This window comes from Hypanus sabinus, chromosome 13 (assembly GCF_030144855.1).
Source record: "Hypanus sabinus isolate sHypSab1 chromosome 13, sHypSab1.hap1, whole genome shotgun sequence".
Taxonomy (NCBI): domain Eukaryota; kingdom Metazoa; phylum Chordata; class Chondrichthyes; order Myliobatiformes; family Dasyatidae; genus Hypanus; species Hypanus sabinus.
The window spans coordinates 48,655,770-48,681,498 of NC_082718.1; the positions used below are offsets into that span (position 1 = coordinate 48,655,770).

The window sequence follows — 25,729 nt, forward strand, 5'->3', positions numbered from 1 at the left end:
GACTGGATTCCCGGCTGGATTCGACCCGGGGCCATGCGCCTTGAAGTCCATGTGCAGATGCCGCTACACCATCGATCAGCTAATCTTATTGTCTGCTGATTTGAATGCTCACTGTGTGCTGCCAAAACTAACCACACACATCTGTATAGGGCCAAGCCAACACAGTGCATGTCTAGCTTTACTTAACAAAGACTGCATTGCTTGAAGGGAAGTAGTTATGTGGCTGTAAGCAAAAACAGGAGTTTTGAAGTTAACCTGGTCTGTGAATATTTTTGGACAAAGAAAGAGGGTCCAAAATTTTCTATTGTCATTTTGACAGTGGTTGTTCAAAGAACAGTGATGAGGAAAAACGTCATTCTTTATTAGGATGCTTTTTGAAAGCCACATGTGACATTCTTGAAGCCATAGATGATAGCTTCTATATTATTAGCAAGCATGAAGTTTTATCAATGGGTAAAATAAATGCAAATAGATTTACATATTTGTTTCATTTTTACAATTGATTGAAACCAATAAATTCAAGCCTGCTTATCATATCCAACTCCTCCCCACTTCAGCCCACCACTCCATACCCTCATTTCATCTTTATCTTCCATTTCAACCAAAGTCTGCTGCTCTCCATCCCCTCCCCTCTCCCAGGTTCACCTTGTCCTTCTTCCTCTCCTTCCCCACCTTCTTATTCTGGATTCTTCCCCCTTCCTTTCCAGACCTGATGTACTGTCTCGGCCCGATATGTTGACTATTTATTCCCATCTATAGATGCTGCCTGAACTGCTGAGCTCCTCCAGCATGTTGTGTGAATTGTCATATATTTTCAGAATTCTTCCTTTCATTTTGTTAACACTCTTACATTTTTCTATGCTGTCTTCTTTTCTTTCTCATTGCAAGTAACACAAGTGTGTGCAAGCACGTACATCCAAGGGATTTTAATGACTGCATAACTTCTCTACCTAAAGGCCTAGAATGTTTAAGACATCCCAAAAATGTCTGCGAGCTACTTTGTCATATTTAGTGGGTGGCACAAAACTCAATAGATGTAACACCCTTTCAAACCATTTAAGGGCAAAAAGTTAAACTAAATGGCATGATTAATTCACTATATTTTATGTTTTAATTTAGCCTGCCAAATATAAGCACTGGAACAAAAAGAAAAGCACTTTTATTTTCTAATTAGTCTGTGATCTATGGAATGAAAGCCACGCCACTGCTCAAGTGCAGTAGATTAACTTTTCACAGACCTTTAAGTTTGACAAGCTCCATAAATATAACAACTAACTGCAACCAGAACAACTTTGACCTTGACCAGTTTAAAGCTTTGATGTGCCTTTATACTATAGATAGCAGTTAAAGGGGAAAAGCTAAAGGAATCTGGTTTTGGGATGTTGGACAATGAGAAATTTTAATATTAATATGACTTTGAACATATTATTACTGATGTTTTTAATTCAGCTGAGTTTTATTGAGACCAAAAACTGATGCTTGCTTCTCCTGACTGAACTGTTTTTAATAACCAAAAAAAGCACAATTTTGTCAAATACTATTTAACCTGTAATGCCTGAACTAAATTAATAATGTAAGCATAAATTCAATTTGAGCAATAATGAGCATTTTTATAAATGGATTCATTGTCATCTACAATCCCAGTAGAACTATGGTAAAATTTCGGCTACTTAGAGAAGTTTAAGTAATGTTGAAGCCATTCATTGAAATATTAGCCACAGACACTCCACATTAGTCCTGATTCCAGCTTGTGCTGATACTTCACCAAGGCTCTATCTAAGAGCGTGCATCAAATGCCACAAAATGGAGCTAGACTGTCATTATTTGAAGAGTTCAAACGTGGGAAACTCACTCATCTATGTTTCAATCCAAAGCCTACATTCTAGTCTGTGTTGCTGAACTCAAACAAATAGCAGAAAGACATTGCAGTAGCGGCTCTCTAAACGGTTTAATTCACACATCAAAAGGAGTTTGAGCTGCATGCGTAGGAGAGTGTGATGTAAAGGTAACTCTGTGAGCTCGTTTGGGCCAATGGTGGCTTCAGGTGTTTGAAATGACGTTAAAGCTTCCGTAATACCAAACTAAAGATCTACCGATCACTACTTGTGGTTCAACCCTACAGATGAGTTTTATTTGCATTCATTTGTGTAAATTTGAAACCAACATAGTTTATATGGTGAATAGGACATTAATTCAGAACTGTTACTTCAGCAACAAAGCAAGAATTTGCAATTAGTCATATTTACAATGAATGTTTTCCGTGCAAGCGACATTAGGTTGGATACTATCACTTGTAAAGCAACATGGAACTGGGAATTAAACTCTGAACTTGAAATAATAGCATTTCTTGCTCAAAAGGTCCGGTAATGCCTTCAACATGTTTCAGTTCATTTATTTACAGTTATGAGCAGCACATCCACATTCCTGTACGTCCATTACTGTGTGTTGAATCACGGTTCCGTTCTGACATCGCAGAGGCACCAGGATGGGCACAGTTGCTTTTGCTGAGCAGCAGGTGCATTCGCTTTCAATCTCATTCTTCTGCAAGGAGTATCCATATGTACTCAGACAGTGCCCCTGAAAAACAGAAGGAATCACCAGCTGAACAGCTGCAAGGTAAAGGCTTTGATATGGTAAAAACTGAATCCAGTTTTGTTATTGGAGATAGGACCGTAATTGAATTATTCCATCCACAAGTTTGTATTTTTCTGAAATGAATCTTGAAACTAATTGGACTGCTTTTGGTTTTACAAAATATTGGAGATGCAGATATGATCACCCAACTGAAGGAAGATTATAGAAACAAAAGGAGGCTATATGGAAACTTAAACCTGTTCACACCATTGAATGGAATCACCAATGTAAAGTATCAAGCCTCATCCTTATGTCCTCTGTTTATACAGATAACCAAAATTGACTCAGCTTGAAGCACCTTTAACAACTGAGGACCCTGAGGAAATGAAGAAATCTAATAGTTTACAACATCTGTATAAACCCTCTACCCGCCTCAGTTTTAAATGGCTCAGCATTCAGGTAAGCCATAATCTGAGATCCCATACTCTGTCTCAGAATTTCAAAGAGCAGGGGAGTTTTCCCATCTGATATTTATCCACCAACTTCCTCAGGAAGAAAAAAATTGTTTGGTTATTATCACTAAACTGTTGAAGTTTGCTGCCTGAATTGGTGTCATTAGTCACCATCTCCCACACCAGTGATTACATCTGAGACCTACAGTACTTTATTAGCTGTAAGGTATTTCGGGACGCCTGATTAGAGACATGGAATACAATGTAGGTTGTCTTTCTGTCATCATTTTACTTTAATCTAGATTTCAAAATTTTGTTTTGATACAGAATTCAATTTTGTACCTTAGTGCAGATTTCAGAATGTATATACCTGGTGGAAAGTTGAAGTTTGCACTTGCATGTATGAATAATAGATTCACAATTTTGTGTGCGAGTGAGAGAGAGAGAGAGAGAGAGAGAGAGAGAGAGCGACAGGGAATGGGAGAGTGTGTGCGAGTGTCTATGAATGACTGTGTTTGTACATAACGAGAAAGAGGGAAAGAGGGAACGTGGAGGAATATGTGTGTCAATAAGTTTTGTGCATGGTTGTAAGAGTGGTAGTGCATGTGTATGCTGTCAAGTGAGAAAAGTTTGTGTGTCAGACACTGCTTGTGAGGATGAATGTGTATATATTAAAGAGTGTATGTGCACAAAACTAGGTGTGCGTATCGTTGCACTTGTATGAATACACACGAGTGTGTATGCACTTCTGTGTGTGTACATTTGAGTATATGCAAGTGTCTGTATTAGTGACTGAGTGTGCACAAATGATTCTGCATTTGTGTGCACACTCATTTCTGGCATGTATGTGTGAAGAAGTGGGGACTGGGATTGCTGGTTGCAGAGTGGGTGGTTGTGATTCAAGATTCATGAATGTCACTTCCAGCACACACAAGTAGAAGAGAATGAAGTAATTCTTACTCTGGATCTGATTCAGCACAAAAAAAACCATAATATAAATATCACAATAATAAAAAGACCCAATAAATGTAAATACATAAGATGCTTATATACAAGCTTTATCAATTATGGCTGCTAAAACCAAGTTTTCTTTGCATTGCTCTTGTCCTGTGTTAGTTAGATAGATGCAGTCCAACAGCTAGTAAGTAATGTTTAGCAAGGATGAACGAACACCACTGATACATACTCTGAAAAATTCAACTGAACTGATAATGTGAGGTACACTAGAATTTTGTAATTATGTTTTGGATATGAACAGTGAGAAAATCAGCACCTTTATCTCCAAATAAATTGGAATATCTGCTCACATTTCCAGTTGATCCCTCATAATGATATTAGCTGTGAGGTACAGCTTATCCTCTTCATTAAGCAGAGCCAAGTATCAGTGCTTTGATTGGCTACGTACATAAAAAAGCAACATCTCTAATGTAAGCCGAATGTTCCATAGTGCTGGAACATATGGTTAAATACATGTGTAAACAGGCATGCACTTACACATGGACATGTCTATGTGTGAATGAATGGGAAGAAAAAGATTTACAATTAGTTTTTATCATCTCCATATTGAATAATATCCAGTTTTATCATCCATTGACCTTGCACAGTGCCCCTCACTGGTAAGATCTGGTAGTGCATTGTGTAACAAGGCATCTTTATGGGTCTGAATAATTACCCAGCAAAATATGCAGCACAGTCACAAGTCTCGCTAAAAATAGCACATCTGGAACATTTAAAATAAAGTCATATTCCAAGGTGAAGCAGCGAACGTGAAGCGACTTTGAAGCACTTTAAAAGACATGGGCCTTTTCGCTGCGGCATTTGGATGTAAGTGGTTGAATTGTGTTGATGATGTTGATATAACCGAATTAATTTTTTTACCTACAGAAGTTTTACTTCAAACAGCTTGCCAAAAAATGAGGAATGGCATCCAGTATAAATTTATAGCATGCCAGTGAGGTACAAAACAGTTGTAACATGAATGAAAATATTCTTAAAAGGGTAGAGAGAGGTTAAATTTTCTCACCCATACTCCTGTTGCAAATTAGTGCTTGGAGGGAGAACTGAAATTAAGGTCATCAACTGTACAGGGTTGTCCTGGATTCAATTACTTTAGAAATAAACCCTGGATACTACTACAGGCAAATCCAAGAGAAAATCATAGGATCATGAGAAACACCGGATTTTTTTTAAAATTGACTGGAAAAAAAATAGAGATTAGGAAATTCTGGACTGGTTGTGAAAAGCAGATGCTGGAAATCTGAATTAAAAACAGAAACTTGTATGTGTCTTAGAGCTGAAATTGTAACTGATGCAACACACACAAAATGCTGGGGGAGCTCAGCAGATCAGGAAATATCTATGGAAAAGAATAAGCAGTTGACGTCTTGGCCTGAAACATCAACTGTTTGTTCCTCTCCATAGATGCTGCCTGACCTGCTGAGTTCCTCCAGCATTCTGCGGGTGTTGCTCTGGATTTCAAACATCTGCAAATCTTCTTGTGATTGTGGTAACTCTGATTCTCTTTTCAGATGATGCCTGACCTACTGACTGCTTCCAGCATTTCCTCTTTTACTCTTGGACTGGGTGTGGTGGCAGTATGTGGGAACCCATGTTATGACACATTCAATCATTTTTGGCAACATCGTTATATGTAGGACTATGGTGCTCAAGTTAATTTCTCTGGAACACATTACTATTGAGCATTGCTTCCCACTGGGAACACAATAGAATAAAAATACTCTGTAATTTAAGTAAAACACTGAAAGATAAAGAGGCCAGAATTTGCCATCAGCGGCTACCTGCCTGGTATTTAGCAACAACCCGATCAAGGCCCTTTGCATCTACAGAGCCATTACTGGATCATGTGGTGGGTCCAGGAATAAATCCCATAGCCACTGTCACAACATTCTGCAGATGCTGGAAATCCAGAGTAACACCTACAAAATGCTGCTGGAGGAACTCAGGAGGTCAGGCAACATCTTTGGAGATGAATAAAGAGTCCATGTTTCGGGAAGAGTCGCGATGGAGGGTCTCAATGTGAAACATTGGCTCTTTATTCCTCTCCCTAGATGCAACACAACCTGCTGATTTCCTCTATAACTTTGTGTGTGTAACTCTGAAAGGAATCTTCAATAGCTAACAAAGCCAGGCCCATGACTTAGCTGGAACTACTAAAAGCCCCAGACATTTATTAAAGAATTATTCAAGAAACATTTAAAGCATTTAAACTTGTAAACCATTCTGAAAAGTAATTAAAATATTCAAAGAAATAAAATAAAAAGTAATAAAAAACTATTAAAACATGAACTATTTAGCAGCTAAACAATAGAAAAGATCTAAAATTAATTGATTCTCAACTTGGCCCCCTTCTAGGCTTTCTTGTCTAATGAACTGAATGGGGAAACACTTCCTGAGTTTCATTCATCCTGGGATATCTGTGTTTCTGCAGAAAAATCCTGGTTTTCCAGCAGTTATGTACAATCATTGACACCTTCACAATATTTCTTAGGAAAATTCAGGTCAAATCATCACTTGAGAGTATTGTCCAGTTCACTGGGTTGATGTTGCAGATTTTGTTTGTTATCTGCTAAAATACCAGAAACAGTACCAGACAGTTCTGATGAAGGCTCTGACAACTGAAATGTCATTTCTGCTTCTCTACTCATGGATGCTGCCTGACCTGATGACTCTCTCCAACACTTCCTGGTTTTAATTCTCATTCCAACATCTACACTTTTTCCTTTCAACTGTCTATGCTGAAATAGCCCGATAAGCATTTACAACATTCACTTTGCTCAGTAGCTAAATAGAACCCAAGCCTTTTTCTGGATTATTACAATGTTATAAATTGGTAATATATTGGTCGTTTCTACAGTGATAAATTTCACACAGAGGTGACGTGGTGTACTGAAGCAGGGACATACAATAGTACGGTGCAATGGAACGTGACTGATGTTCCTCACTGTCTCTTTCCTCTGAGATGTGTTAATCAGTGACCCACAGAGGGTGGTCCAGTACCAAGTGCTCCTTGGTGATGGCATTTGCAAGAGAAACAGTTTATCAACCCCTCCATTAAAATTGCTGTGTGGAAACCTAAGAGAATTGAAGACTAAATTATGGTGTATAAATATAGTGCTAAATCTATGGAACATGTGCAAGCAAGTGGACTTAATAGCCCTCAGTCTCTTCCAATTAAGCCATCATAGGTAGAAAACAAACAGATGATTCTGGTTGTTGAATTTAATTACTGAAGGGAGTTTGACTCTTCATATAAAACTCTCAATTATGGATATATAACTTCGTGCTTTAATATTGCTGAAATCTGATTGTCTTTCATTTCTTTAATGAACTCCAAGCACATTATCGACTGTATTATCGGGAATAGAAAAAGTCATTTGCATTACCCAAACCTGCTAACAGGGTTAGGAAAAAGAACTTACTTATTGCCTTAAAGAATTCCACTAACACAAAGAACAGTCTGTTGAGAATTCAGTTCCATCAGTAATAATCTCTTTTAATCTGATCATCTAATGACCTGTGGTTGTTTTCAATTTTCCTGAGGTAAATCCAGAGTGGAAGAGTTCTATTAGCATTCACTTTAATAACCTGTATTTGTGCATGTTAAAATGATCCCTTTGATACTGAGTATACTTGCAAGCTGTCACTGTTTGCAGTGTGTGTGCTTTGCCATTGCACTACACACTACTGCTATGTGCACAATACACCCTTCACTGTAACATGCACTGCAAAAATTGTCCTTTGTGGAGTCCAGCATGTTCAGGGCTTCCATGTGTACATATCCTGGGAATTCAACTTAAATAAGTCAGAAATCTCTGGAACTTAGTTTGTGGGGGATATCACAGGGTGTTCTACACCCAGATCTGGAGGATAATATGCACATAGAGAAATTCTGATGAAGGATATTCAACTTGAAACGTTAACTCTGCTTCTCTTCCCAGAGATGCTGCCTGACCTACAGAGTACTTTCAGCATTTTTAAAAAATTGTATCTAGTATAGAACCTGCAATACACAAGTTCCTGCTTACTACAGGCTTAATTAAATACAGCTGTCCATAATTTACATGCTTGGCAGTCTGTCTGTCAGAAGACAATTTGTGTCTGCGGTAGGAGAGGGTCAATAGCCTACACCAGGGAAGTTATACAAAGAGCATCCATTTATGTATACTTAATCATTATTTGCATGGCAGCTACAAGGAACTTGCGATTGTTGCATATTGAATCTAAGGTGTGGTTAAAGCCCAGGTTAACTAGCAATTTAGTGATGAGTACCATATGTTTGCAGAAGTGCTGTTGTGGCCATGTTTGTGCTTATCCTGATTATATTGTATTATTAGTTATTTATGTTCATTATTTGATATAGTTCTTTGTTTCTAATAAAATTACTTAATTTCAAATTTGATTTCTCTGCAACTTGATCTCAGAAAAATGTATGTATGTATTATCTTGAATAATGCACCCAAACTGCTGGAGGACTTCAGCAGGTCAGACAGCATCTGTGGAGGTAAATAAGCACTCAACGTTTTGGGTCGAGTACTTCTGGAGAAGGGAAAAGGGTCTCAGCCAGAAATGCTAGCTGTTCATTTCCCTCTATTTTGAACGTGTTGCTCAAGATTTCCAGCATCTGCATAATATCTTGTACAACCAAAGATTTAAGAATGGCTATTGGGGAAAACAAATCAGACAGAAAAGTAGTTCAAGAACAGATTTCTCAACATAGATGAAAGAATTGACTAATGACAGCACGAATAGCATAAAAAACAATTGCAACTTTTTCCACCCAAAGAGTGATCAGTGCATGGAATAAGCTGGTTGAGGCAGGTACATCAACAGCATCTGGAGCAATAGGGTCACGGAAAAGCCCAGCATAGAAACAGGCTATTCAGCCCATCTAGTCTGTGCTGAGCCATTTACATTGCCTGTTCACATCACCCTCCATACCATCCATGAATCTATCCAAACTTCCCTTAAACATTGAAAAATGTTAAATTTAAGAAGCATTTGGGCAGGTGGATGAAGAGGAAACATTTGAAGGGATATGGGGCAAATACAGACAAATGGGATTAGGTGACATGGAAATCTTGAGTCAGTGGGCTGAAGGACCTATGTCGATGCTGTATCACTCTGTAACTATGGCTCAATGTACAAGCAGTTGGATATTCCAGCTCATTTTATATTTATTCAATACTTCTGGAAAAGATGTTGGAAATAGGAAGGCAAACTTTCAAAAACAGTCATAACTCCACTTGCTGGCAGTGTACCCAACTCAATGCCCGACATTGTAGTGCAAAGAGAAAAGTGACATAACCAAAAAAGTAGTAAACTATATAGGAAGTACCTCACAATGATGGATGTTGACATCGCCTTCAGTTACACAGTTGTCCTTGACAATCCTTTTAATCAAACGATTTATTTTTTTGCACAGCTCTGACTTGTATTTGCCTGAATGCAAAAATATTAGGAATTTTAAATCTATCATGATATATAATAAGTGGATATTGTCATTAATATATCAGAAGGTAAAATATATCATGTCATGGGGAGTAAAATTTTGGAAATCCCACCATATCAATGACATTTGTAAACTAGTGCTTTGTTTGGGATGTGATCACAATCACATAGGGGCATTAAGCCCATTCTCATGAAATCATATCTTCATGACCAGAAGGTGGCCACCAGTAGGGTGAAACATCATCCAGGAAGGGCAGCAAGGATGGTTCCAGTTCTTGAAAGGCAAAGTGTAACCATTGTGCAAAGATAATTAACCTTCATGAACAATTGATTCTCCAGTGGTGCTTTATGCAAACATGGCAGGACCTGTAAACAAAGACATCAGATCTCAAGATAATCGAGAAAGCTGATGTGACCCTAGAACACCAGAAGACCAGATGTAGGAGTAGATTTTTCTTTCCCCTTGCTGAAAAACGGCATAGGTAACCTGGAAACAGTAGTCTAAACATAACTTTCAGTGATTTTGAAGACCTTAATACAGTTTTCCTTTGTTTTTCCTGTAACTTCCTCCATTTTAATGAGGAAATCTCTAACCACTCAATTCTCTCTTCACAATGGTGACCCACAATTATCCAATAAACTAAATAATGCCTACTGCTCAATATGTGTGGAGTTTATAAATGTATAGAGTTTTAAATACAGTTTTATACAACAAAACATCATAGCTACAAAATGATTGCATAATTACTCACAGGTGAAGCAGCAGGAACTGTCCACACGTACTATCTCACCCTACAAGCCAAGAGAGAGAACAAATGTATTAAAGTTTATAAAATGTAATCTATCAGCTTTACTTAAAATGAAAGTGAAAAACAAACAATGCAAATGCTACAATTCTCAAATAAAAGTTCTAACAAAAAGTCACAAAGCCGAAGCATCAATTCTGATCCATCTCCTCAGATGCTGACCAACCTCCTGAGTATTACTATTACAATTTAGAAATCAATTCCTTGCTCACTAGTATTGGGACTGTTCTCAAAACCCCTTGGTTAATGGTAGGGGTCCATGCTATAAAAAAGGTTGGGAACCCCTGGTAAACACAGTTATGATTAGATGGCAATTGCAAGCTGTTACACAGTGTACCGTTTATATTGGAAAGCAATGCTACTGTGGGTGAAGTAACAGTGGTGCCATCTGTTTCCATTACTGAAATACTCTGAGGCTGATATTCATTGCGGTTAGCATGCCAACACAAAAACTCGAGTGTACTCTCTGGTGCTGCCTCACTATGATGTAGAGGATCTGCAAAGGGAACCTCTCTGCCACAAGATATGTGGTGACTGACCACCTGAATAGACTCAATATATTGATGGATGGAGTTCCACTTCGTGAGGTAGGGATTGTGCAGGCATTGATATTCCCAAATCAAAAGTCTGCAACCAATCAGATTTGTATATAAGAGGCAGCAAAATAAATGTTTACCTTTACTTAACTATTTGGGATGAGGACTTGATTCTAAAGATGGCCCCTCCATGCACTTCAGACATTTCAAACTCTAAGGTTTCATCATGCCTCTGTGCAGGTAAACGTACTGGCTTCCACAACACACAGCATCCACACCTGCTTGAAACCTTTGCTCAGTTTGGAAGAAACTTAATTTAGCACCAGTCCACTGCATTCATTATAAAGACTGCCAGAGTGGACCATGGGAGCTATTGGATTGGCTGAATTTTAACCCTGCCACCTGGATAGCCAATGAAAAAACACTTCAGAGTAAATACTCCCTTTACGTCAAGAAACATCAAAGCTGCAGACACAATCACGTTTCAGAAATTTAGCTTGTTTCTACTGAACAGGGTCAAAACAGGGTTAAACAATCAAATTGTAAGGACTGGAGGATTAAAACTGATGTCAGGAAACTCTTCCAACAACTTGTGAATTCAGGTCTTAGCCAGGTAAGTAAATATTGGATTCTTCCAAAAACAATTCTGAGAGGCTTTTCCTGAAATGAATGATCTACAGCCGTCTAACTGATTGCTTTACCTAACCCTTCTACAGTGATGGACACAAGCCAGTCGCAATGCTAACACTGAACAGTTTTCTGTCTGACAGATTGAGTTTCGCCAAGTCCTGTCATCTGCAGATACTGAGCACATTGATTCCTTACCCCTCCTGATTTGCATCCTTGCTCGTCAAAAGGCATGCAGAGTGTTGTTCGCTTTTCTGTCGAAAATTCTCCTCTTTCATTCACTTTGCATCTGTACGAGTCACAGTTATCTTGGAAGCTTTCATCCGACTGTTGAAACAAGACGCTTTCTTCATATACATATTAAAATCTCCAGTTGAAGCTCCAAAAGTTTATAACTGAACAATTTTGTTTTAAATTTACATAGTGAATGTTAACATAATGTTATTCATGTTTATCAAAAAAAAAATCCATGGGGCCTAACAGGATATTTCAAAGTTATTGCCAGATAAGTAATTTTTTAAAATAAGTATAACCATTTTTTGGTAATAAATTTAACAATTTGCATACAAGAAAATTTCTCAAGGAATAATGTAGGTGCTCAAAAGGTTGATTTTAGTCATGTTGGATGGGAAATAGATATTGAACTTGATACCAACGGTAGAGTGCCAGAGAGAGAAAAAAGTAAGTGGAGCCTGGCAGGATTTCCAAAGATCATTTGAGTTATTAGGCACTTGGCAAGGGCCAATAAAAATATTGGGTTTAAGTGGAGCAGCCATTGCTGGAGCAGCTGAGGCTTTGGCTTAAGAGGCTTTGGCGAGGAGAGGCATATGCTAAGGTAAGTTTCCTTCTTTCTTGTAGCACATTTAGAACAGTATCAGGATAGTTGAGATGTAGGAATGCAGGGAGACCTCCAGTATGCCTGACAACTATACCTGCAAAAAGTGCATCCAGTTGCAGCTTCCTACTGACCATGTTAAAGAAGTAGACCTGGAGCTGAATGAACGCTGGACCATTCGGGAGATGGAGGGGGTTGATTAATAGGACATAGAGGGGGGTAGCTGCACATAACTGAAGCACACGGGTAACTAGATGTCCAGCAAGAGAGGGAAGTTGGGCAGGCAGCCAGAGCAGGATATCCTTGTGGCCATTCCCCTCAATAACAAATAGATATTGTTTTGGATACTGTTGTTGGGGGATGGAAGGTGGGTAGACCTAGTAGAGAAAAGCCACAAGTCTCTGACACTGAGTCTGGCTCTGTGACTCAGAAGGGAAGGTAGGATAAGGGATAGGGGATTCATTGGATAGGGAACTAACAGGGGGTTCTGTGGATGAGATGGAGATTGCTGGTTGGCATGTTACCAGGGTCAGGAACATCTTGATTGAGTCTTTAGGAGAAGGGTAAGCAGTCAGAGCTTGTAGCCTTTGTCAGTACCAACAACATAGGCAGGGATGACAAGGTCCCAAAAAGTAAACTCAGTGCTAAATTAGAGGACAGGACCTGTAAAGTGGTTATCTCAGGATTGCTACTCATGACATTCTCCTAGTGAGGCTTTAAATAGGAAGATAGTATAATTTAACAAGTGGTTAAGGAACTGGTACGGGGGGAGGGCTTCAGAACTTTGGATTGTTGAGCTCTCTTCCAGGCAAGGTGGGACCTGAGCTGGGGTAGGGGACCAATAGCCTTGTGGGAAGGTTGGCTAGGGCTGCGCTGGGGTGAGGGTGGGGTGATTAAACTAGAGGTTTAGGGGGATGGGAACCAGAGTACCAGGGCAGATAGTGGATGGCTAGTGGGAAAAGTGCACGTTAAACCTACATACAAAGACAGGAACTGAAAGGTTGACCAACAAAGGCTGTTCTGACTTTCAATGCAGGGAGTATTGTAGGCAAGGCAGATGATCTTAGATCATTGATCAGTATGTGGAATTCTGATATTGTAGCCATTAGCGAGACTTGGAAATGAAGGGCAAGACTAGCAGCTGAGTGTCCCTGGGTTCCGTGTTTTAGAGCAGGAGGGAATAATGAGTTGTTAGAAGAAAAGGCAAGGCAAACATGTTTAGTTACCCTTGGTTCTCAAGGGATATTAAGGACTTGGTTAAGAAGTAAAAGGAGATGCTTAGTGGGTATAGACAGCAAGAGAAAAAAAAGAGGCATGTAAGGAGTATAAGAAATGTAAGAGAACACTTAGGAAGGAAATCAGGAGGGCTAAAAGAAAGCAAGAGGTTGCTCTGGCAGATAAGTTGAATGAGAATCCCAAGAATTGCTGTGGATACATTAAGAATAAAAGAATCACAAGGGACAAAATTGGTCTACTTGAATATCAGCATGCAAATCTACAATATGTATGGATCTGAATGGGGGAGATTTAAATGGATTTCTTGCATCTATATTTTCTCCGGAAACAGGCTCAGAGTCTATGAAACTGAGTCAAAACAGTAGAGGCGTCATGGACTGAATCCGGATTATGGAAGAGGTGCTGCTTACAGTCCTGAAAATTTTTCCTACTAAATGTAATAAGTGTATACAAAAGTTCATCTCTGTGCAACAGAGAATGCACATCATAGTGCAATAGTCCATGTTTTATTATTTTGTACATTATTATTGCACATTGGTAAATTATTGTGTATATTATTATTATGTACTTTATAATGATTTAATATTGTTATATTAATTATTATTATTATCATTGCTAAGTCTGTTTTTAAATATTGCTGCTGTACCAAAATAATTTCCCACATAGGATGAATAAAGTACTTAATATCATTATTTATTATTATTAAATAAGGTAGATAAGACCTTGGGATCTGACAAAGTGTCCCTATGGATCTTCTGGGCGGCTAGTGTGGAAATTTCAGGGGCCCTGGCAGAGCTATTTAACATGTTCTTAACCACAGGAGAGCTGCTAGAGGACCAGAGGATAGCTAATGTAGTTCCGTTATTTAAGAAATGCTCTAAGAATAAGCCAAGGAATCATAGGCTGGTGAGCCTGATGTCATTAGTGGGGAAAGTATTGTAAGGTACTCTAAGAGATAGGATATACCTGTAGAAGTACTTGGACAGACAGAGCCTGGTTAGAATAATCAACATAGCTTTGTGCATGGTAGTTTGAGTCAAACCAACCTTTTTTGAAGGAGGTTACAGAGAAAGTTATTGAAGGAAAGGCAGTGAGAAGCTGGTCCAGAAGGTTCAGTTTCTTGGCATTCAGGATGAAGTATATATTGGATTCAACATTGGCTTAGTGGGAGAAGACAGAGAGTGGTACTGGGTAGTTGCCCCTCTGAATGGAAGCGTATAACTATTGGTACGCTACAGGGGTCAGTGCTGGGTCGATTGCTTGCATCTGTAGTAATGATTTGGATGATAACGTAGTGAACTGGATCAATAAATTTGTGGAAAACACCAAGTTTGGGAGCATAGTGGACAGAAAGGAAAGCTATCAGGCCTTGCAGCTGGAGAAGTGGGCTGAAAAATGACAGAAGCACTTTGGGAGGACTAACCAGGATAGGACTTCCAAAGTGAACAGCAGGGTAGAACACAGAGATCTGGGAATACAGATCTATACTTCTTTGAAAAGTGTTATCATGAGTACATAGAGTGGTAAAGAAATCTTTTGGCATATTGGCCTTAATATATCAGAACGCTGAGTACAGGAGCTGGGATGTTATGTTGAAATTGGATAAGACATTGGTGGGACCATTTGCGTGCAGTTCTCAAACATGTACAGGAAAGTTATCAATAAGGTTAAAAGAGTACTGGGAGAATTTACAATGATGTTTCTGGGACTTAAGGAAGTGATGTGTAGGGAACGGTTAAGTTTATATATTTATTGAGATGCAGCATGTAATAGGCCCACCCAGCTCCTTGAACCACGCCACCCACCAACACCCCAATTTAGTCCCACTCTGATCATGGAAAAATTCACAACGACCGATTAACCTACCAACCAGTGTATCTTTGGACTGTGGGAGGAAACCAAAGCATCAGGAGAAAACCCATGTGGTCATGGGGAGAATGTACGGATTCATTACAGATAGCAGCAGGAAGGGTCTGTGGATTTACACAGTTTTCTAACTTTGAGGTAAAGCATTTAAATCATGCCTATGGTTACTAACCTTTAACTTAACCAATGTCCCATTTCTCAGACTAATAATACACATGGTGGCCACACATGTCCCACAGCAGGAATCATCTTCTTTTCTCATTATGTAACCCTGGAACAAAAGAAAAATAACAGTTGTAAAACATTACAGACATTTTCTTTATAACGATAGTTGCCTGTGAACACTAATATTATTAACTGCATGCAGTGGCCATATTAACTACCATGGGCTAGATCTTGGTAGAGTAGAACAGTATTCCCACAAGAATCACTCCCTGGATGAAGATTAGTCTCACTGTCTCCCTACATGTTTTTAGCACTGAAAGGACTTTCCACAGTGTAGTGAAGAGGCTGACTTGCTGATCTATCTTGGACATTTTCAAACTGCTTCAGATAACAAATGACACTGGGAACAAGGCTTTAAAAGTATCATTAATGCTATGCTTTAAAATTCCCTTGACTTTCAGGAACACAAAAGAATTTAAAATTGAATTAATTAAAACAAATAAAATCAAATAATTAATTAAACTGAAGAATAATATTTTACAAATCTGCTTTTATTTCACTTGAAAATCTATTTAAGATATATTTATATATACATAATGTAATTCACATTTTCTCTATTATTATGTATTGCATTGTACTGCTGCCACAAAGACAACAAATTTCATGACACATGCCAATGATATTAAACCTGATTCTGATTCTGAAATCTTTGCTCTATAATTTGCAGAGGAACAGGATGAGAGCGGCGATGCTTTAATATGAGGGTGAGAGTGAGGCCAGGCTCCATTGCTGGTATCCAGGAGAACCCCTGCAACAGGCTGAACTGACAGAATGAGCCATCAGATTGTTCTGTGGGGCTTTGGGCTACAGCATGTCATGACACATTTGTCCAAGTGTAGATTTCCCAGAGTTTCAAAGTCAGAACAATGGCCTTTCTTTGCAGAAGTGTTGGCATTGATCAGCAAATCTGGTACCCTAATCCAGCCTAATTATTGCATCAAATTAATATTATACAGGTATAAAAAGGAGAAATTTTTAATTAGTGACATAAAACCAGATTTGCAGTCCGAACATTATAAAAATATGACTTGGTCTATGCAATATTCAGGCATTATGATCCATTTATGTCAATGGGCTTGCAAGTCTATACTGTGTATGTGTTGGAGTTGGAGTGGGGCAGTGTTAGAGTCCATCTTTGGCAAGAACAGGTGGAGGTTCAAGGCAAGTAAGTTTCTAATAAGTTATTTCTTTGTTAGTACATAGCTAATGTGCTGAGAATGGATCTGGAGGTGGTGGTATGTTCCTTGTGAGAAATGTGGGAAATTTGGGAAACCTCCAGTCTCCCTGATAACTACATCTGCACAAAGTGCATCGAGCTGTAGCTCCTTAGAGGCCATTTTAAGGAACTAGAGCTGCAGCTGAATGACCTTCGACTTGCACAAGAACATGAAGATGTGACAGATAGAAGCTACAGGGAGGTAGACACCTTTAAGTTGCAGGAAACAGGTACCTGAGTGACAGTCAGGAGAGGGAAAGGGGATAGGCAGCCAGTGTAAAGTGTAGACTACACCTGTGGCCATTCCCCTCAATACCAAAATGACAAGTATACCACTTTGGATACTGCTGGGGGGACCCGGGAGCCTACTGGGGGAAACTGCTGGATCAGAAGGTAAGGGAAGGAGAGAAGAGGAGTGCGGTATTGATAGGGGATTCCATAACTAGAGGAGCAGACTGTGGATGTGAAAGGGACACACAGATGGTATGTTGCCTCCCAGGTGCCAGGGTCGGGGATGTCACAGACTGATCTGTGATATTCTATAGGGACAGGTCAATGGTCAGAAGTTGTGATACATATTAGTATCAATGACATAGGTGGGAAAAGAGATGAGGTCCTGAAGAGAGAATATACGGAGCAACACACACAAAATGCTGAAGGATCCTCCAGCATTTGGTGTGTGTGTTGCTGGGATTTCCAGAATCTGCAGATTTTCCCTTGTTTGTGAGAGCATATAGGGAGTTAGTAAGCTGAACAGCAGGATCTCCAGGCTAGTAATCTTTGGGTTGCTGCCTGTGCCACATGCCAGTGAGGGTAGAAATAGGATGATTTGGCAGATAAATTCATGGCTGAGGAATTAGTGCACAGGGCAGGGTTTCAGATATTTGGATCATAGTTATCTTTTCTGGGGGAGATATGACCTGTACAAAAAGGACAGGTTACACCCGAATCCAAGTGAACCAGTACTCTTGCAGGCAGGTTTGTTAGAACTGTTGAGGATGGGTAAAACTAATTTGGCAGGGGAATGGGAACTGGTACGATTTTGGTGAGGATGGGGCAGTTGGTGTACAGTAGTGAGGATATGAGGAAGGACAGGCACTATAAAAGGCAAAATTGCATTCAGTGGGATGGGTTCAAAGTGTAACATGGGGCCAAAATCTAAAATGGTGATGAATACAGGACTGAAGGTGTTAGATTTGAATGCACACAATTTTGCAGAATAAAACAGATGATCTTGGGGCACAGTTAGAGATTTGCTGGTATGATGTTGTGGGCATACCTAAGTCATTCAAGATTACTGAAAAGAAAAGCAGGTAGGCAAAGGGGGTGGAGGAGTTCTATTGTAAAAAATAAAATCAACAGCTTTGAAAGAGGTGACATCAGATCAGAAGATTTAGAATTCTTGCGGATGAAGGTAAGAAACTGCAAAGGTAAAAGACCTTGATGGGAGTTTCGTACAGGCCTCCAAATGGAGGAAGTGCATGAGAGTAACCCCAGGAATGAAAGATTTACCATAGGGTTTTCTAGCTCTGGGATGTACTCACTGGAGTTTAGAAGAATGAGGGAGGATCTAATTTCAACTCATCAGTTATTGAAATGTCCGAATAAAGCAGCTGTGGAGGGGATGTCTAGGACCAGGGGACACAGTCTCAGAATTAGGAGGCATCCACTTGGAACAGAGATGAGGAATAATTTCTTTAACCAGAGGGTTGTGACTGTGGAATTAATTGCCACAGATGGCTATGCAAGCCAAGTCATTGAGTATATTTAAGATGAAGGTTGATAATTTCCTGATTAATCAGGACATCAAAAGTTACGGGGAGAAGACTGGAGAATAATCTTGAGAGGGATAATAAATCTGCCATGATGGAATGGTGGAGCAGACTTGATGGGCCGAATGGCCTACTTCGGCTCCAATGTCTTATGGTCTAATGACTGATAGTGAAAACATTCAATCAATCACAAAATCTTTGAAATGACCATCTTTTAACGCTTCACAAGATAATAAAGATTTCTTAGGCTGTGAAGAGAGCACTTACGCCTGAAGTTATAACATATACTCCCACCACAAGTACAATCCCTCCATTCCCATGTTCTCTTAATAAGGTGAAATGCTGTTGTTACATGTACTATATCTACAAGGGTTGAGATACAATTTGGGGTAAAGTTGATTGGAAAGGCTTGTTTGGCAATGTAGCCGTGCATTCAACGAGAATGTCTGAAACATTCGAATCCAGACTTGTTTTGGGTCATCACCTTCATTGATCTTGTGAGTGACAGTATTTACCTTTGGGTGCCAGCATTAACATACTGTATACAACAGCATCAATCATTGAAGAAACTCAGCTCTCGAAGTTTCATCCTGTGGGATTAGCTAATGTTGTCGTATACATTTAGCATCTTTGATGATGGAGTAAGCTTAGTACTTAACATAAACTAGCTTCATATTTAATTTTGGGAGATCATTTTTCTGCAGAAAGACCTCCCTATCCCATCCAAAATGGCATTTTTAAGAATTCACTATTTCTTGTTTCTTTTCTATTGGCAATGATCTGAATATCTATAAATTTCAAGATTAATGATTCATCAAGTTGATTACTGCTCTGTGTCAGGGTATTCCCCTCTCCAGCTGGCATGTTCAGCATAAACATGCCTTATATTGATTCCCCAACAATCTGAGTATCAACCCTGATATTTTTTAAGGAAATAAAGGGATCTGATAATCACACACACACTACATTGTGTGGCTATTTGATAAGTAGCCACCTAATTTAATATGCCATCCATTCCTTTGACTGGCCAGTTTGAATTAGGCTACTCTCCTTTTCTACCTCCCCATGCATTAAGGACACTAGAATGAAATCGTTAATAGAAATAAACAATGAAGTGTTATCTTACATCAGGGCAACTTGCACAACGTGTAGTTCTACACTGGAGCGTATATTTGTTCAAAATCTCTGAGCAACTACACAATGTGCAGTCATCGACCTTCACAGATTCTCCCACCTAGGAAAAGATGAAGAAGTTAATTTACTAATGTTAATGTGAAGCACTCAGGTATAGGAGCTTGTCGTTTTGATAGGTTAAGGCTTCCCTATCTGCTTTGAATGGCTGGTTAATATGCATTTGTATTTATTTAATAACAGCATCTTAATTTTTCAGTAAACCTCCATGATTATTGTGGTTAGCCAATTATAACTTGTCCGATGATCAAATTAGCTGCTAAGCTTTATAAGTTATGCAGGGGCCTACAAATTTAAAATTCCACAGAGAGAGCAATGCTGTTAAAAGTTGCAGGGTGGAAAGGTAGCTATAAAATACATAGAAGATAGAAATCTACAGCACATTACAGGCCCTTCAGCCCACAATGTTGTGCCAACCATGTAACCTACTCTAAAAGCTGCTGAGAATTACCCTATCACGTGGCCCTCTAATTTTCTAACCTCCATTTACCTATCTAAGAGTCTCTTAAAAGACCCTATTGTGTCCACTTCTACCACCTTCACTAGCAGCACATTCCACACACTCACCTCTCTCTGCGTAAGAACTTACCTCTGACATCCCCTTTGTGCCTACTTCCAAACACCTTAAAACTATGCCCTCTCATGTTAGCCATTTCAGCTGTGGGAAAAAGCCTCTGGCTGTCCACATGATCAATACCAATGCAAATAATAAAAATTATTTTAAAACTTGCAGTGGCAAAACCAAATATCAATATTCTTCAATATGATTGTCTTCCTGAATTTCTGACTGTAATTGATTCTGAAAGTCTCTATGACTAGGAAATTTAAACAAAGGAACAAAGGTAGACCCTTAATAATTAGAATATAAAGTGAAAACTTTTAGTGGATTTAAGGGCGTGGTTTCTCCTCAGCTTGAGATCATGACAATGAACTACATTAATCTTCGGTCTCTTTTCACCTCCTGCATGAGGTTATTTTTGTGTAAATGAAGTTTAATTGAGATGTTATTTCTGCAGAATAAAACAGCACTTCCAAAGAAATAGTTGAAGTTTGCCTGTTAGGAAACTCTGGACCCTGCGCATCTGTTTACAAATGTGGGTGATTAGTGTGTCCCTCCAAAACCACTCAGATTTAAGCTTTGGTGCATGATTGTCAGAAGTACTGTATGGGATTGTCAGACTGCTAATCACATCAGATGCAGGGCATAAATGCTCTCCTATTAGGAAGTTGACCAACTGGAAGCAAGAAATTACTAAACTCCATTCATAGCAGTAATAGAACAAATAGTGATTTTTAAAGTGCAAGTCTCTGCTCATATTAAATATGGGTTTCATACTTCTCAATTTAGTGAATCAATTTCCAAAATATGTTGAAGAAAATCTCCTCTATGCTCCTCATCTCTCCTCAAAGAGATGTTTGTTCAGAAACCACCCACACATTGCACTGAAACGTGTAACAAGTAAACAACTTTGTTGCGCTGTTTCAGTAATTTCAATGGTGAGAACTCCATGTAGTCAGTTAAAAAACCTGTCCTTCTCATTCTAATGATAGTAAAAATGTGAGGCAAATTCAAATGAAGCAAGATCCCAGTGGGAACAGAATCACAAAGAACAAAATCAACTTGAGTTCTGGAAACACACAGCTGGTCAGGCGTCATTTTTGAAGAGAGAGATAAAAAGTTAACATTTCTTGTAGATGAACTTCCAATCAGAATCCGAAATGTGAAATGCTGACTTATCTACTCACTGGATGCAGCATGGACATTCAAAAGAACATTCTTTTTTTTTAAATGTCAGATTTCCATCATCTGCAGTATTTTGATTTTGTAGTAGGCAAGATCACCTTATTTCAGAAGACTATTTATTTTAAAAGATTTGAGTGTCCGGCAACCCTTGTCCACTTCATCTCATTCTGTCTGCTTAGAGCAGTACAGTCCAAAGAGGACTCTAAACTGCAGCAGTTATTGATAACTCACATAAGGAGGAATGAAAAAAAAACTTGCAAGATAAAACGTTTCCTCGCCCTGTACTCATGTCTGCTTGGACACGGTTATTTACTTCCTTACATGACTTCTTACCTCTGACTGCCTGCCGTCCATCCAAGCAGGAGGTGTTTTGTTTTTACCTTCTAAGTATTTTCAGCTTTTCCAGTTTTTACTTTTTTACCTTTCATATTTTCATGAAAAAAATATTCAAAGAGGAACATGGACTTATTTTTAATTCTCTATGACAGGTTGCTTCTAGAAATTCCCAAGAGATGAATTGTTAATTCCTGGAGAATGCTGGACATCAGAGAATGGGCATTTTGATGGGAAACACCAGAAGTGATGGAGATAAACATTACTTCCGCAGAGAATCCAGTGTCAAACAGGCAAAATCAAGCATTGAAACTGAGCAACACACATGAGATGCTGGAGGAACTCAGCAGGCCAGGCAGCATCTATGGAAAAAGAGTACAGTTAATGTTTCGGGCTGAAACCCCTCAGCAGGACTAGAGAAAAAAAGATGAGGAGTCAGAGTAAGAAGGTGGGGTAGGGAAGGAAGAAACACAATGTGATAGGTGAAACTGGGAGGAGGGGGTGTTTCGTAAATTCCGCCATCTCCAACGGGATCCTAGCACCAAGCACATCTTTCCCTCCCCCCTCTCCCCCCTCACTTTCCACAGGGATCGCTCCCAATGTGACTCCCTTGTCCATTCGTTTCTCCACACATATCTTCCTCTTGGCACTTATCCTTGCAAGCGGAACAAATGCTGCACCTGCCCCTACACCTCCTCCCCCACTACCATTCAGGGCCCCAAACAGTCCTTTCAGGTGAGGCGACACTTCACCTGTGAGTCTGTTGGGGTTATCTACTGTATCCAGTGCCCCCGGTGTGACCTTCTGTATATCGATGAGACCCGATGTCGATTAGGAGACAGCTACGCCGAGCACTTACGTTCCGTCCACCAGAAAAAATGGGATTTCCCAATGGCCACCCATTTTAATACCACTTCCCATTCCCATTCCGACATGTCAGTCTATGGTTTCCTCTTCTGTCGTGATGAGGCCATGCTCAGGCTGGAGGAGCAACACCTTGTATTCTGTCTGGGTAGCCTCCAACCTAATGGCATACATTCAATTTCTTGAACTTTTGGTGATGAAACCCCCCTCCCCCTTTCACCATTCCCCATTTCCTTTTCCTTGTCTCACCTTCTCTCCTTATCTGTCCATCACCTCCCTCTGGTGCTCCTCCCCCTTCCCTTTCTTCTATGGCCTTCTGTCCTCTCCTATCAGATTCCTCCTTTTCCATCCCTGTATCTCTTTCACCAAACAATTTCCCATTTCTTTATTTCACCCCTCCCAGTTTCACCTATCACCTTGTGTTTCTTCCATCCCTCCAAATTTTTACTTCGACTCCTCATCGTTTTTTCTCCAGTCCTGATGAGAAGTCTCATCCTGAAACACTGTTTGCTCTTTCCCATAGATGCTGCCTGGCCTGCTGCGTTTCTCCAGCATTTTTTTGTGTCTTGCTTGGATTTCCAGCATCTGCAGGTTTTCTCTTGTTTGTGATTGGTACTGAGCTTTCAAAATATTGGGGGCCAAATGTAGCAGAGAACGTTGTTTATCTCAAGCTGAAGTCTTCTCCATACCAGTCTTTAATATATTGTTTCTGCCTGCTTTACCTTTGCCCATTGTACAGTTCTACAACCAGTTGTGTGCCTTTACATTGTCATCTAACCTTCACCTCATTCTTTCCTGTAAGCCACAGCTTTCTGAACTCAAAGTTGCTGGTAGACAGCTACTGTTGCCTGATTCATATTTTTACTCATTCTTTTCCATCGAGACTTACATTTCAACGTTCAACACTTCATTCCAAAGCACAGCTATTGTTGCATTATGTACAACAGAGCAATGGTAAACAAATAATTTAAACAGCCTTTCTCTTACCCCAATGGTGGATCCATTTAGCAAGCAAACATTTCCTGGAACTGAAACATAAATATTAATTAACAGAAATGTTATTAATAGTACTTGCGCAAATTCCCTATGACAGCCTAATGGCATCGACATTTAACCTGTGAATTCTACACAATTTTCCCTCTGGCATGCTAATATTAATAACTGAATTTTATTGATTGAACAAGTTGTAATGAAATAGGCTCAGGTGGGGTCATAATTTGTAATTATGTCCTTCATTATTTTATGCATTTAATATTGATGCTATAATTGCAAGACCAATTTATGGGGGAGAGGAATAAGTGCAGTTTTTAGTTGGTGCAAAATAATTGTGCTTACATCCCTGGGAGCAGCTGAGGTCTTGTCACTTCCCAAGAACCCATTCCGCCTGAAGGTTTTAAAGGATTTGGAAGATTGAAAATCTAACTTCCATTCATTAACCTGAAACATTTCAGCTGAAGACGCTTGTGCCATTTATAACGGATCAACCCCAGTAACATAGTCCAGCTAAATTTTCCTAATAACGCCATGAACAAACAATGCCTTATATAAATAAGTGACAGTCAGCAGAAGTGAAGGGAACTTGGGCTAGTACCAATTCCCTGTGTCAACGCTGCTTCTGTATTAAAAACAGAAAATGTAGGTGAAGTTCAGCAGGTCAGCCAGCATCTGTAGTAAGAGAAACAGGGAGTATATTTCACATCCCTGTCCCTTCATTGGAACTGAAGAAGATCTGATGACAGAATGCAGATATGACATGTCAACTGTTTCACTTTCCATGAACCTACAGAGATGTTCCCACGTTTCCTGTTCTAATTCTGCATTATCAGCTTCAGCAATTTTTTAAATTTTTTCATATACTCTGTAGGGTGGAAGAGACAATTCCGTAATTCAGAATTAATAAAAAAAATCATAGTCTCTCAGCAAGCCTTTCCAGGGAGTTCGGCTTGTGACTTGCTCCTACTTATTTCAATGGATGAAAGCTTCATGAGCCGTGTTCTCTTAATTTACCATAACAGCACTTGGCAAGTTTTACACTTTTAAAGTACCAACCAATCAGTGTGGTGTATCAGCCTTATTGAATATTTGCCTTGAAGGATGTGTGTTGTCAAAAGAAGAGCCTATATTATAAAACTCACCGCATTGACATACAGGACAGCAGTCTATGAATTGGTCACACCGCAGCTCATAACCCAGAGGACACTTTGGCACATCAATATGGGAGCAGGACCGATTCTTTTCATGTAGAACCGCTTCCCCGTTGACTTCCAAGCACTCATTCATAATGCATGGATCCTTAGAGGATATCCACTGATCACCAGCCTGTAAGGTAACAACAAGATGTTACATTCCACAGGCATAAGAAGCAAGTGTCAAAAGATGTGCCCGTGAATACATTGAAGGAGTATTATTTTCAAATTAATATCAGCTATGCAAAATTAAGCACAGAATAGTCTGCCCAAAAATATTTAAACATTATGGACTTGACCTCCTCAGACTCGTGAGTAAAAGGATACTTAAATGTCAAAATAAAAATTACTTCAACATATTGTGGAACATGTCTTAAAGGTCCTATTACTAATGAAAGGGTCCTGCCCACTCACCCGATGCATAATTTTGATAGGATCTGCATCGCCTCTTGATAAGATAGTTTCTTCACACACTGCATGTTTGCATTTTCCACAGCAAGCGCCCTCCTCTTCTCTGTAGCTGTAGCCCTATGGAAGAAAGGTTACCCACAATGGAATCAATCTAAGCTCTGGGTCAATTGTTTTAATCAGAGCATATGATTGTATTGACTCAGATTCAACATTTCTTTCTGAGGACCAATCTAAATGCTCTTTTTAAATCAAAGTGTATTCAGCTGTCAGATCCACGCTCCTGATAGTTGAGCTTGGAGATGGAGAACATCAAGATAATGAATGCTGCATTAATCTTTTGTTTTTCATTTGCTTACCTTAACTGTCATATTCTGCTATCATGGGCTA

General features: G+C 39.4%; 1 protein-coding gene and 1 long non-coding RNA gene across 2 annotated transcripts in view; one reads left to right on the forward strand and one right to left on the reverse strand.

Annotated features, from left to right (window-relative positions):
- Positions 1–340: 340 nt before the first annotated feature.
- The window catches only part of vwf (von Willebrand factor), a 122,017-nt gene continuing 96,628 nt past the window's right edge, over positions 341–25,729 (reverse strand). Inside the window, exons 44-52 of the mRNA XM_059987573.1 lie at positions 25,346–25,459; positions 24,881–25,064; positions 23,733–23,773; positions 19,740–19,847; positions 15,573–15,671; positions 11,662–11,790; positions 10,247–10,286; positions 9,382–9,485; positions 341–2,577 (exon numbers count right to left, since the gene is read on the reverse strand). Coding sequence (XP_059843556.1) covers positions 2,392–2,577; positions 9,382–9,485; positions 10,247–10,286; positions 11,662–11,790; positions 15,573–15,671; positions 19,740–19,847; positions 23,733–23,773; positions 24,881–25,064; positions 25,346–25,459 — 1,005 coding nt within the window. The 3' untranslated portion in view covers positions 341–2,391. The remainder of the gene's footprint in view (positions 2,578–9,381; positions 9,486–10,246; positions 10,287–11,661; positions 11,791–15,572; positions 15,672–19,739; positions 19,848–23,732; positions 23,774–24,880; positions 25,065–25,345; positions 25,460–25,729) is intronic.
- Positions 2,488–9,313, forward strand: LOC132403844 (uncharacterized). The gene is made up of 3 exons (XR_009515368.1): positions 2,488–2,616; positions 2,904–3,033; positions 5,555–9,313. It is a non-coding gene; the product is annotated as an uncharacterized LOC132403844 (long non-coding RNA).